At 42.9% G+C, this 9,544-nt stretch overlaps 1 protein-coding gene across 13 annotated transcripts; it reads right to left on the reverse strand.

Moving 5' to 3' along the window:
• Window positions 1–4,362: 4,362 nt before the first annotated feature.
• On the reverse strand, window positions 4,363–9,187 carry LOC119355388. 13 transcript variants are annotated; one of them, XR_005171576.1, is made up of 6 exons: window positions 9,034–9,187; window positions 8,663–8,761; window positions 7,803–8,566; window positions 7,255–7,573; window positions 6,963–7,184; window positions 4,363–5,198 (listed from the first exon to the last, which is right to left on the reverse strand). XR_005171576.1 is itself a non-coding variant. In XM_037622192.1 (6 exons), exons 4-6 carry the CDS (start codon window positions 7,571–7,573, stop codon window positions 5,095–5,097), a joined length of 645 nt encoding a protein of 214 aa, XP_037478089.1. In that variant the 5' UTR covers window positions 7,803–7,891; window positions 8,102–8,161; window positions 9,034–9,168; the 3' UTR covers window positions 4,363–5,094. The 13 variants fall into 13 exon arrangements, 10 of the variants coding, with proteins under 10 accessions (XP_037478089.1, XP_037478088.1, XP_037478084.1 ...); XR_005171578.1 differs by lacking the exon at window positions 9,034–9,187 and having other exon boundaries at window positions 7,803–7,891; window positions 8,102–8,161; window positions 8,340–9,020; XM_037622192.1 differs by lacking the exon at window positions 8,663–8,761 and having other exon boundaries at window positions 7,803–7,891; window positions 8,102–8,161; window positions 9,034–9,168.
• Window positions 9,188–9,544: the final 357 nt, after the last annotated feature.

A 9,544-nucleotide genomic window follows, 5' to 3' on the forward strand; every position in this document is an offset into this window, starting at 1 on the left:
GGCGCGGTCGGCCGGCGAGAGACAAGGTGGCTGCGCGGTGAGCGAACGCTCGGGCGGCGGCGTGGTGGCGGTCCGGGTCCGGGCGGGCCGGATCTGGGCGCCGCGGGCCCGCGCGGTGGAGGAGGAGAGAGAAAGCCGGCGGTGCTGGCGTGTCGCGCCTGGATTCGTCCGGCGCGGCTGCTGGATGTGTTCGGCGGCGGAGTGGACATGTCCGGCGACGAGCGGGGGAATTTTTAGGGTTCATTCGCGAATTTTCGGGGAAGATGACATATATATAGGTAGAGGGAGCTAGGACAGTCCAAATGAGGTGCGGTTTTCGGCCACGCAATCGTGATCGAACGACTGAGGTGATGGAGGAGGTTTAGGTGGGTTTTGGGCCACTTTGGAGGGGTGTTGGGCTGCAACACGCACGAGGCCTTTTCGGACCCTCGGTTAACCGTTGGAGTATCAAACGAAGTCCAAACGGTACGAAACTTGACAAGCGGTCTACCGGTAGTAAACCAAGGCCGCTTGGCAAGTCTCTGTCCAATCCGGAAATGTTTAACCCCCGCACACGAAAAGAGGTAGAAAGGGACACCGGGTGACATAGGAGCGCCGGATTGCAAAACGGACAACGGGGAAAATGCTCGGATGCATGAGACGAACATGTATGCAAATAAAATGCACATGATGACATGATATGAGATGCATGACATGCAAGCAATGACAAGGAAACAACAGCGAATAACTGGATGACACCTGGCATATCGGTCTCGGGGCGTTACAAACCTGGACCAAGGGCGGCGACCTAGTTAGGCATGGCGACGACGTCCTCGGCTGGCGACGTTTGCGGGGGAAGGATGGACGACGTCTTGACCGCGTGGGCGGTGAGTCGCCGGTGGATCTCCTCCACGTCGCAGGCTCTCTCCCGCTGCATTTGGTGGCTTACAATCGCGGTCGTCGGCCTCAGTGCGTTCGCGGGGGCTAGTAGAGGTGACATCAGACCGGAGGAAACTCTGGATGACTCGTTCATCCCGACGGTTGCGACGACCAGGGTCACCGTTCTTCTACTTGCAGGTGCCGTCGAGGTCCCTGCCCTCCTTAGATTGGGCGGCGGCGACACTGCGTGTGTCGTGCCCTTCTTGGAGGTGTCGCCTGGGATGATTGGGTGCTCGGTTTGAGGAACTACAGGCGAAGGGGATGGGACCAGTGGCAGCAGGTGGTGTTTCGTGTCGGAGGAGCGGTGTGGCATCTGGTACGTCGACAACGGCGGGTCTCAGCGGCATGGAGCACCGGGGTCTCGATGGTGGACGTGTCATGATGGACGAGCACAGGATGATGGCGTTGTCTGGCGTCGTGGTGGCGTCGACGGCAGTTAGACCAGGCAAGGTAGATGAGACAGTACAGCACTGAAGATTGAATGGTGGCAGGTGGCTGCGGCGGCCTCATACCCGGCAGGCGTCCTGGTTGAGGAATGCACCGGACTAGTGGGTGCCCCATACCCAGCAAGCGTCCTGGTTGGGATCTCAGATCTTAAATGTTAGGTTTGGCTGTGAGGTTTATTTGGTATTAGACACAGACTATCAGCATCCTTACAACAACTGGATAAGAGTAGCGACAGATGTTGCCTAGACAATGGCTTTAGTCTTATTGTTATATGATTTTGTAAGGTTTTGTGTGAATAATTAATAAAATAGCTGCATGCATCGTCCAGATGCAGAGGGCGGGGTCCTCCTCCATTTCTAAAAAAAAATCAACACCCCTGACAAACCTAGCTAGAAAAAAACAGTGGGATTTCGGGCGTCCAGCTTCGCCGTTGTTATAGCTTAAATCAAAGAAATAATAAAAAAAAAAAGCTTGGCCGTTGTTTATCGCGGTGGAACCCGTGCATGCGCGTCGGCAGTCGGCCTGAGCTGAAAGTCCGGCAAGGCGTACGCAATGGCTATATCTCGCTCATAGCAAGTCCTTCTTCGGTCTCAAGCGTACAGCTTTGGGCTGGTCCAGTCGCGCATACTTAAAAGAAATAACTAGAAAAAAGAGGCGGATCATTCCAGTGTAGCGCTGCTAGACACTGGGCCATCATTCAGCTCACGTTTAATTAGTAGGTCGCGACCTTGTTAAAGAAAAAGAGCCGGGTTTCCACTGTTTCCCAGGATTTTTCTTCTTTTCTTGTTTTTCACTAGTTTTTCTTTGTTTCTTTTCTCTGTTTTCTAGTTTCTTTGTTTTCATTCGTTTCTTTTTCATTTTTACTACTTTTTTCTTCTCTTTAACTTTCTTTTTTTTTTCTTGTTTTTCAACTGGTTTTTTGTTTTCTCTCGGGTTTTCATTGTTTTTCTGTACACATTTTTGGTATACATCTAATACATTTTTCTTTTACATGTTTAATAATTTTCATATATAAGATTAACATTTATTGAATACATGGTCAACATTTTTTATATATACATTCAACATTTTTCAAATGCCAAATTAACATTTTTCGAATACCAGATTAACATTTTTGAATACATGCTCAACATTTTTTCTATGCACATTTTACATTTTTTTAAATATTTGATTAACATGTTTCAAATACATGTTTAACATTTTTTCTATACACATTTAACATTTTTTTCCAATGCTTGATTAACATTTTTCAAATACTAGATTACCATCTTTCAAATAAATGGTCAATATTTTTTCTATACAGATTTAACATTTTTTTTTCAAATTCTTGATTAACATTTTTTTCCAAAACTAGTTAAGCATATTTTTAATAGATGGCCAATATTTTTTCTATACACATTTAATATTTTTCAAATGCTTGATTAGCAATTTTCAAATACAAGTTATCATATTTTGAATACATGGTCAACATTTATCTATACATATTTAACATTTTTAAGTGCTTGATTAACTCTTTCAAATACTTGTTTAATATTTTTTCATATGCTTGGATTAACAGTTCTGAATACATGATAAACTTTATTCACACCTATTATATATTTTTTGTATGCATTTTCAAATACATTTTAACATTTTCAAATGCTTGTTTAAAATGTTTTTGAATATTTTTATTTAGAATATTTTGAAGTATAAAAATAAAAGAAAAATAAGAAAACATGCAAAAAGCAAGGAGGTGGCCTCCTGTTCTCAAGAGAAGCTAACGACAGGGCACCTTTCGTTTGGACTGCGAGTGGGGGCATCCGTAAGAGCATAGTTTTTCTCATTCGTTATTTTTTTCTTGGATTTTCCTAGGGTTTTTAAAAAACACATTTTTCATGCATGAAGCATATTGTGTGAAAAACATAGTTGTGCTTCTCGTAAAGTGAAAACACAGTTGTGGTAATCTGTTTCCGTGTGAAGCGCAATTGTGATTATAGTTTTTTATTTTGTCTTTTTTTGGGTTGGGTTTTTTCAAGAGAAACAAGTTCATTCAAACTTATTAACATGAGATGGAGTTTCAAAGATCTTGACGTAGGAAGCGCAATAGTAAAAATGGTTTATGATTCCGACACATGGTTTAAAAGATAAAACGTTCAGAAAAACGAATATATGAATAAACACTCAGGTTTTGACATGTGTCGCACATGCAATGCGTCATTTTTCACCACTAGAAATGGTGGGAGTGACATTTGCCAATGGTACCCCTAAATCCTTATTTAATAATTTCACCTATTCTCTCTCTCCACGCCTTCTGTGGTGAACTGTCGCTGTAACGCCTGAAGGGTGATTGTAAGTTCCAGCCCATTTAATTTCCAGGACTAGCTACCTGAAAATCGGCGGTTGCTGTGTGTTCGCCTCCACATGGAAAACTGACTCATCGCTCCCCTACAAAAACGAATCATCCTTTTTCTTACTAGTAAGCTTGCACGTGCAAATGCACGTCTCAACTAATATACAAGTATGTATGAGCATAACATGCGTATAAAGATAGTTTGGTTGCATCAGAAAATATTGCAAATTAAGAAAAGACAAACAAGACTGCCTTTGCATATATAGCCTTTTTATATTTAGAGATAGAAGACAAACACGTCAATTTTTGTGTCCATTCCCTAGTCCAGACACGTACAACGTCCAGAAAGGCACATGCATTAAGTACCATGCAAATTCATATAGGTAGGGTTTGACGATAATGGGTCGGTGGATACCGACCGAGAGTTTTATGACGACGAAAAATATATATTTTACATGCCTTAGCATATATTTGTTACCAACCCAAAGAGCATAATAAAACTGAAAAGATACTGAGTCCATATGTGCTGTCACAGAGCTTAATTTTTTCAGTCTCCAAAACATATTGCATCGCAAAATTCATCAACAACAAACAACAACAAAGCCTTTAGTCCCAAACAAGTTGGGGTAGGCTAGAGGTGAAACCCATAAGATCTCGCAACCAACTCATGGCTCTGGCACATGGATAGCAAGAGACATACATAAGATTCTCCATTTCAAGAACAAATGAAGTCATTACAGTTAAGGAAAATCCATAAATATCTGGTTGTGTCATTTGCTGAATAGTAGTGGTAACTTGTGCTTCTCTTAGGCATGCTGCTCTACCACCTGTTGTCCAGGCCTCGCTTCTCCTAGATCATGATCCCCTTGTACATTGGTGTAGGTCCTTTTGTGCCTGCTCCTGTCCACCCTTCCTATGTTTGATGTACCTCCATATGGCCCACTCTGGCCCAACTTGTAATGTCCAGAATATTGATCCATTTAATCGTTCAGGTGGGCGATCGCCCCTGAGTATGTTTTAGCACGAATAGGATGAAGACAATATAGAAGACTCGCGGGTATTAGATCAAAGGTGACCACCTTAGCTTGTGTGATACATGGATAACAATAACCTGAAAATAAAAGCATATGCATAGGAATATGGACAGCAATAACCTCTGATAGGAGGTAGGACAACACTTAACCATGCATTGCAGCGAAACCTCTATCAGGCCATTGTCCACTCATTACTGTAAACGATAGCTTGATTGTACAGAATTAGCTCACGAAAAGCAAGATGGCAGCAATGGAAATAAAGTTGTAACACTTCACATACACCAAAAGAAACAGAAATAAGTAAGGAGAACAAATTCAGTTGGCTGAACAGATCAAGCAGAGATGGGGCCTAGTATTTTAGCTCACCTACTTCTGGCCAGTACCCCCACAGATGCAGCAAAGAGCCCTGACGCTCCTCCTGTTCTCCAAGCAGTAAGCCCGAGACTGACAGCAGCGACACACAGAAGGACCTGTGTATGGCAAAGAAAGTGAGTAAAGCAGCCTGGACATTGGCCTGCGCCAACCCAACCAAAGAAATGTGGCCAGCGAATCAAGGCAGAACGAACAGTGAGCTTCTTTTACTGATAAGTTAGATTGAACACCCTTAAGAAACAATCTTAAAAATCATATCGAAGCAATAAAGGGAAGTGGTTCAGTACTGGCTTCTATCCAATGAAACTGTAAACAGGGGAATAAATTGGCTTTATGTGAAAACTAAAATGAAGGCACAATATGCAAGGTTTTGATACTCAACAAACTATAGTAACGATCTGCTGATTAGGACAGGTATCGATATAAAATGCTTATCTATTCCATGAAACCCTAAAGGTACTGCCGCCACCAGTGGCAGGATAATGTTGGTTGAGTAGAGTGTGATTCTAATGATGGCCAAAAAAACAGGGAAGAATAGAAGAGAAGGCAATTGACGAAAAGTTTGTAACCTGACTGAAAAAATAAGACACATGGATGCTTATGAGATAATGGGCTACATGAACTTTGCTTGAGAAATTTGTATAGCTGAAGGGATTTGTTATCCAAATATAACATAAATGAAGTTGTCATGCACTTTAAATTACGACCAAATAAAAGTAAAGCGTAGATGAAGCTGAAATGAAGACGTCAGCAACTCATAATAAATTATCTTCCATTGGACCATATTCTTGATTAAAAATACAGAAGTCCAACCACATACAGTTTTTATTTAGCTACCAGTTTCAAGAATGTGCTCCTAATTTGCTGTATATCCCAGCTTCTTGTCTTGTTTATGTATTGTCAATGCAAAAATCTACGAGCAATCAAAGAAGTTTAACAAAAAAGAATGAAGCAATCCACTAACTTTTATGGACAGGGAACAACAAAATGAAGACAGGATAAGCACTTGGTGTTGTTATCATTAAACCTGAGAATGGTTATTAAAAAACTGGGTGAAACGGTTCGGTTCTTACTTTGGGTTTGATTGGTTCAGGTTTTATTGGGCCGAATCTTTTTTAGTTTGGTTTTGGTTTGGGTATGTGAAGAATCCAATTTGGGTATAGTTGGTTATGGGCTTAAACAGTTTGGTTATTAACGGTTGTAAACTATGGGTCCAAACCGGTTTTAGGGCATTGGTTATGTGCAATAAGCAACGACGCATCGTCAACGAGTATCTTTGATCCGCGTACATGATGCGATGCACTATGTAATTCTATATTATGGGGAATCAACACATGCAAATTGAATGTGTCTGCTTGTGCTTTAGCTAAGCAATTGGTTTTAATGCACTTGCCAGTGAGCTTTTCAGTCGTGGGCGTTGTCTTTTTGATACTTGTTGTGTGTTGACCATATCTCAACGATAACTTTGTTCCCAAACTATTGTAGATGCACTTATGTCTTTTCTATGCCATTTGCTTCTTGACATGTCGATTTGTGCAATCATATATACATTGAAGCAAACCCATAGTTACGTATTGGGTTTAAACCCACGGTTATGTATTGGGTTTAAATTAGTTTGGGTGGAAAAAATAGAGGGTTTAGTTTTGGTTGGGCTGAAAATGGCATTAAACGGGTATGGTTCAAGTATGGTTTTGAGAGATACATGTACGGGTATGGTTCAAGTATGGTTTAGGTATGAAACCATTCTCAGATTTAGTTATCATATATCAAACCTGTGTTATCATATATCAATCCGAGACGAAAATCACAATGATGTAGTATTGCCCATTTAAATAATTAAGGTAACATGTTGGTGGTCTAACCAGATGAAGTTTGTGAGGCAGATGATGTAGGCAATTGGACATTCACCCCGGCAGTTGCTGCTTTCCTTGCGAGTCGGGCCATCTTCTGTTTGTGTATGTACTCAGCTCGCCGCTCGTCGGATAGTCCAGCATACCAACTTTGTGGACTTCTTTTTTTGCCTGCAATATTGTTTTGGTGAAGATGAGCAGTACCCGCGGAGCTTGCCGCCGTACATACTGCAACTGTCATGTAGGAGGAGATTCAGATATGTACATGCATCAATGCATTAGGACACAAAATGGGAGCACATACCATCTATATGTGTGTTGGTGATGTTGCTCAAAGGGACAAATTGCTCAGACCCCACAGAAGAAGCATGTTCTTGTGATACCCGGGCATGGTTTACACTTTGTACGGCTGCAGTCTTCTTCTCACGCCGGGCGACACGACGCTTCTCGAGGAGCTCTGCTTTCTTTTCATCAGACAATCTGGTGTACCATGATTGGTTACCTTTCTGTCGAGCAGCAGAACTACTCTCTGCATTTGCATTTAGAGGTGAGTTTGTTACATCCAGTGACGGGGCACGTTCGCTTGAGGCAAACCGACGTGCATTTGGATTTTTCTTCCCCATCTGAAAACACAAATGTTTGAGAAATGACAAAGAATCAAGGGATTTCTGAAGAACTTTATTGTTTGTAAACAAATTGCAAGGTCAGATGGAAAGCCAAATATCAAATCACCATTGAAAATAGTACATATAGGTTACCACTCTAGGAAAAATAACAGCGTACATGATCTATGAACAGATTCAGAGAATTAAAACATGACAAAAAATCGTAGATATTGGCTGTGGGGTGTACCTTCAAGTGATCAGAGAAGGTTTACGCAACAATACACATGGTGTGGAGCACCTATATCTCGTATACTAACTTCACACCTCACTACTTCTCTGAAATACAACCAAAGAAAATTTTAAGTCGAAGTATCTTATCAAATCTGAAATTTTCAGCATGAAAATACTACTAAGATCGCTATTAAAAAAATTAAGACGAAGTGTATTGACAAAACTGCAATTTACAGCATGAAAAGACTACTAACATCACTCCCGCTGCACCTATCTGCAAATCCGACAGGAACAAAAATCAGAATGGCACACTACCAATACAGATGATGTGGATATTCTTCATCTCGTATACTAACTTCACACCTCAATATTTCTCTGGAATACAACCATAGAAAATATTAAGTCAAAGTATCTTATCAAATCTGAAATCTTCAGCATGAAAATACTACTAAGATCACTATTAAAAAATTAAGCCGAAGTTTCTTGCCAAACCTGCAATTTACAGCACGAAAAGACTACTAAATCAGAGTTGGAAGGACAAATATGAAATCACCGTTGAAAAGGTTAGTTTGGGTTCCTTCCGATGTTGATCCGCCACTCGATTTCCACTTTTGAAATTTCAGGGCAAGGTGTTTCGTGAGTGCATGAGGAATACAAGGGGATATTGAGTCAGAGAACACAAATCCACAACCCCACAGCCAATATCTCAGTTTTCTTCCTCCATCCCCTTCACTTCTTCAGCGACAGAAGCGAAGAGTACATCAAACTAAAGAAGACCACCTAGAGGAGCAGCGTGACAAATTTTAAACGACTATAAAACAAAAGAAGACAGAGTCTGAAACATTTTTGCTATGTGCATGAGGCAGTCATAATTACACATGTCTTCTAGGTGTCAGGGATCAGTTTGCTCTGACAGGAAGCTGCATATGGAAGATGTTGGGACCGGCAAAGGTTGATGTGTTTGTCTGCATACTTCTTTGTAACAAAGAGGTGTCAGTTTGCTTGATCACTTCTATGCTAATATGATGACTAAAGTACAGATTTTGTGGGATCATATGTGCAATGTGTTCATCAGGTAGAGCTTACACCTAAGGGCAGGATCATATGTTGTTTATATATTATCTATAAATATCTGTCAGCCATATTCTGTTTGTAGCTGTACAGAAGTTGCATACAAAACTATTTGTATATGAGAAAAGAAAAACAGTGCTTTAAAAATTAACTTATGTGTACAGCTTATGGGTCACCTGATCCTCCTCCGCAGGGTAGGGGCAGCGGATGGGGGGCGACGGCCGCGGGCGGTGGGGGTGTCCGGCAGAGGGCGGTACGACCACGGGGGGATCTACGGCAGCGAGGCGGGCGGTCTCCGGCAGTGAGGCGGGCGGCGGCAGCCGGCGGATCGGGGGCAGGGCGGCGGCGGCCGGCGGATCGGGGGCAGGAGCTTGCGCGGCCGGGCGAGCGGGCGGCAGACTCCGGCGGGTCGGGGGAAGGAGCGTGCGGCGGCGGACGGGCGGGAGGAGCAGCCAGCGGGCGGGCGGGGGCGGCAGCGGACGGGCCAGCGCGCGGGCGGGGGCGGCAGCGGACGGGTGTCGGGTGTCGGGGGAGATGGCGAGCGGTTACGACGGGAGGGGCGGCACCCGGGTTTTGGGCTGAGATGGCGTGTGCGCTCGCGTGGGGGCGTACAGTGTTTTTGTCTAATCGTGTTTTAGTAGCTAATCTGAACCGTGTAGACGTGATTAGATGGCGGCGAGGTTGTAG

The sequence above is a fragment of the Triticum dicoccoides genome, chromosome 2A, assembly GCF_002162155.2.
Source record: "Triticum dicoccoides isolate Atlit2015 ecotype Zavitan chromosome 2A, WEW_v2.0, whole genome shotgun sequence".
Taxonomy (NCBI): domain Eukaryota; kingdom Viridiplantae; phylum Streptophyta; class Magnoliopsida; order Poales; family Poaceae; genus Triticum; species Triticum dicoccoides.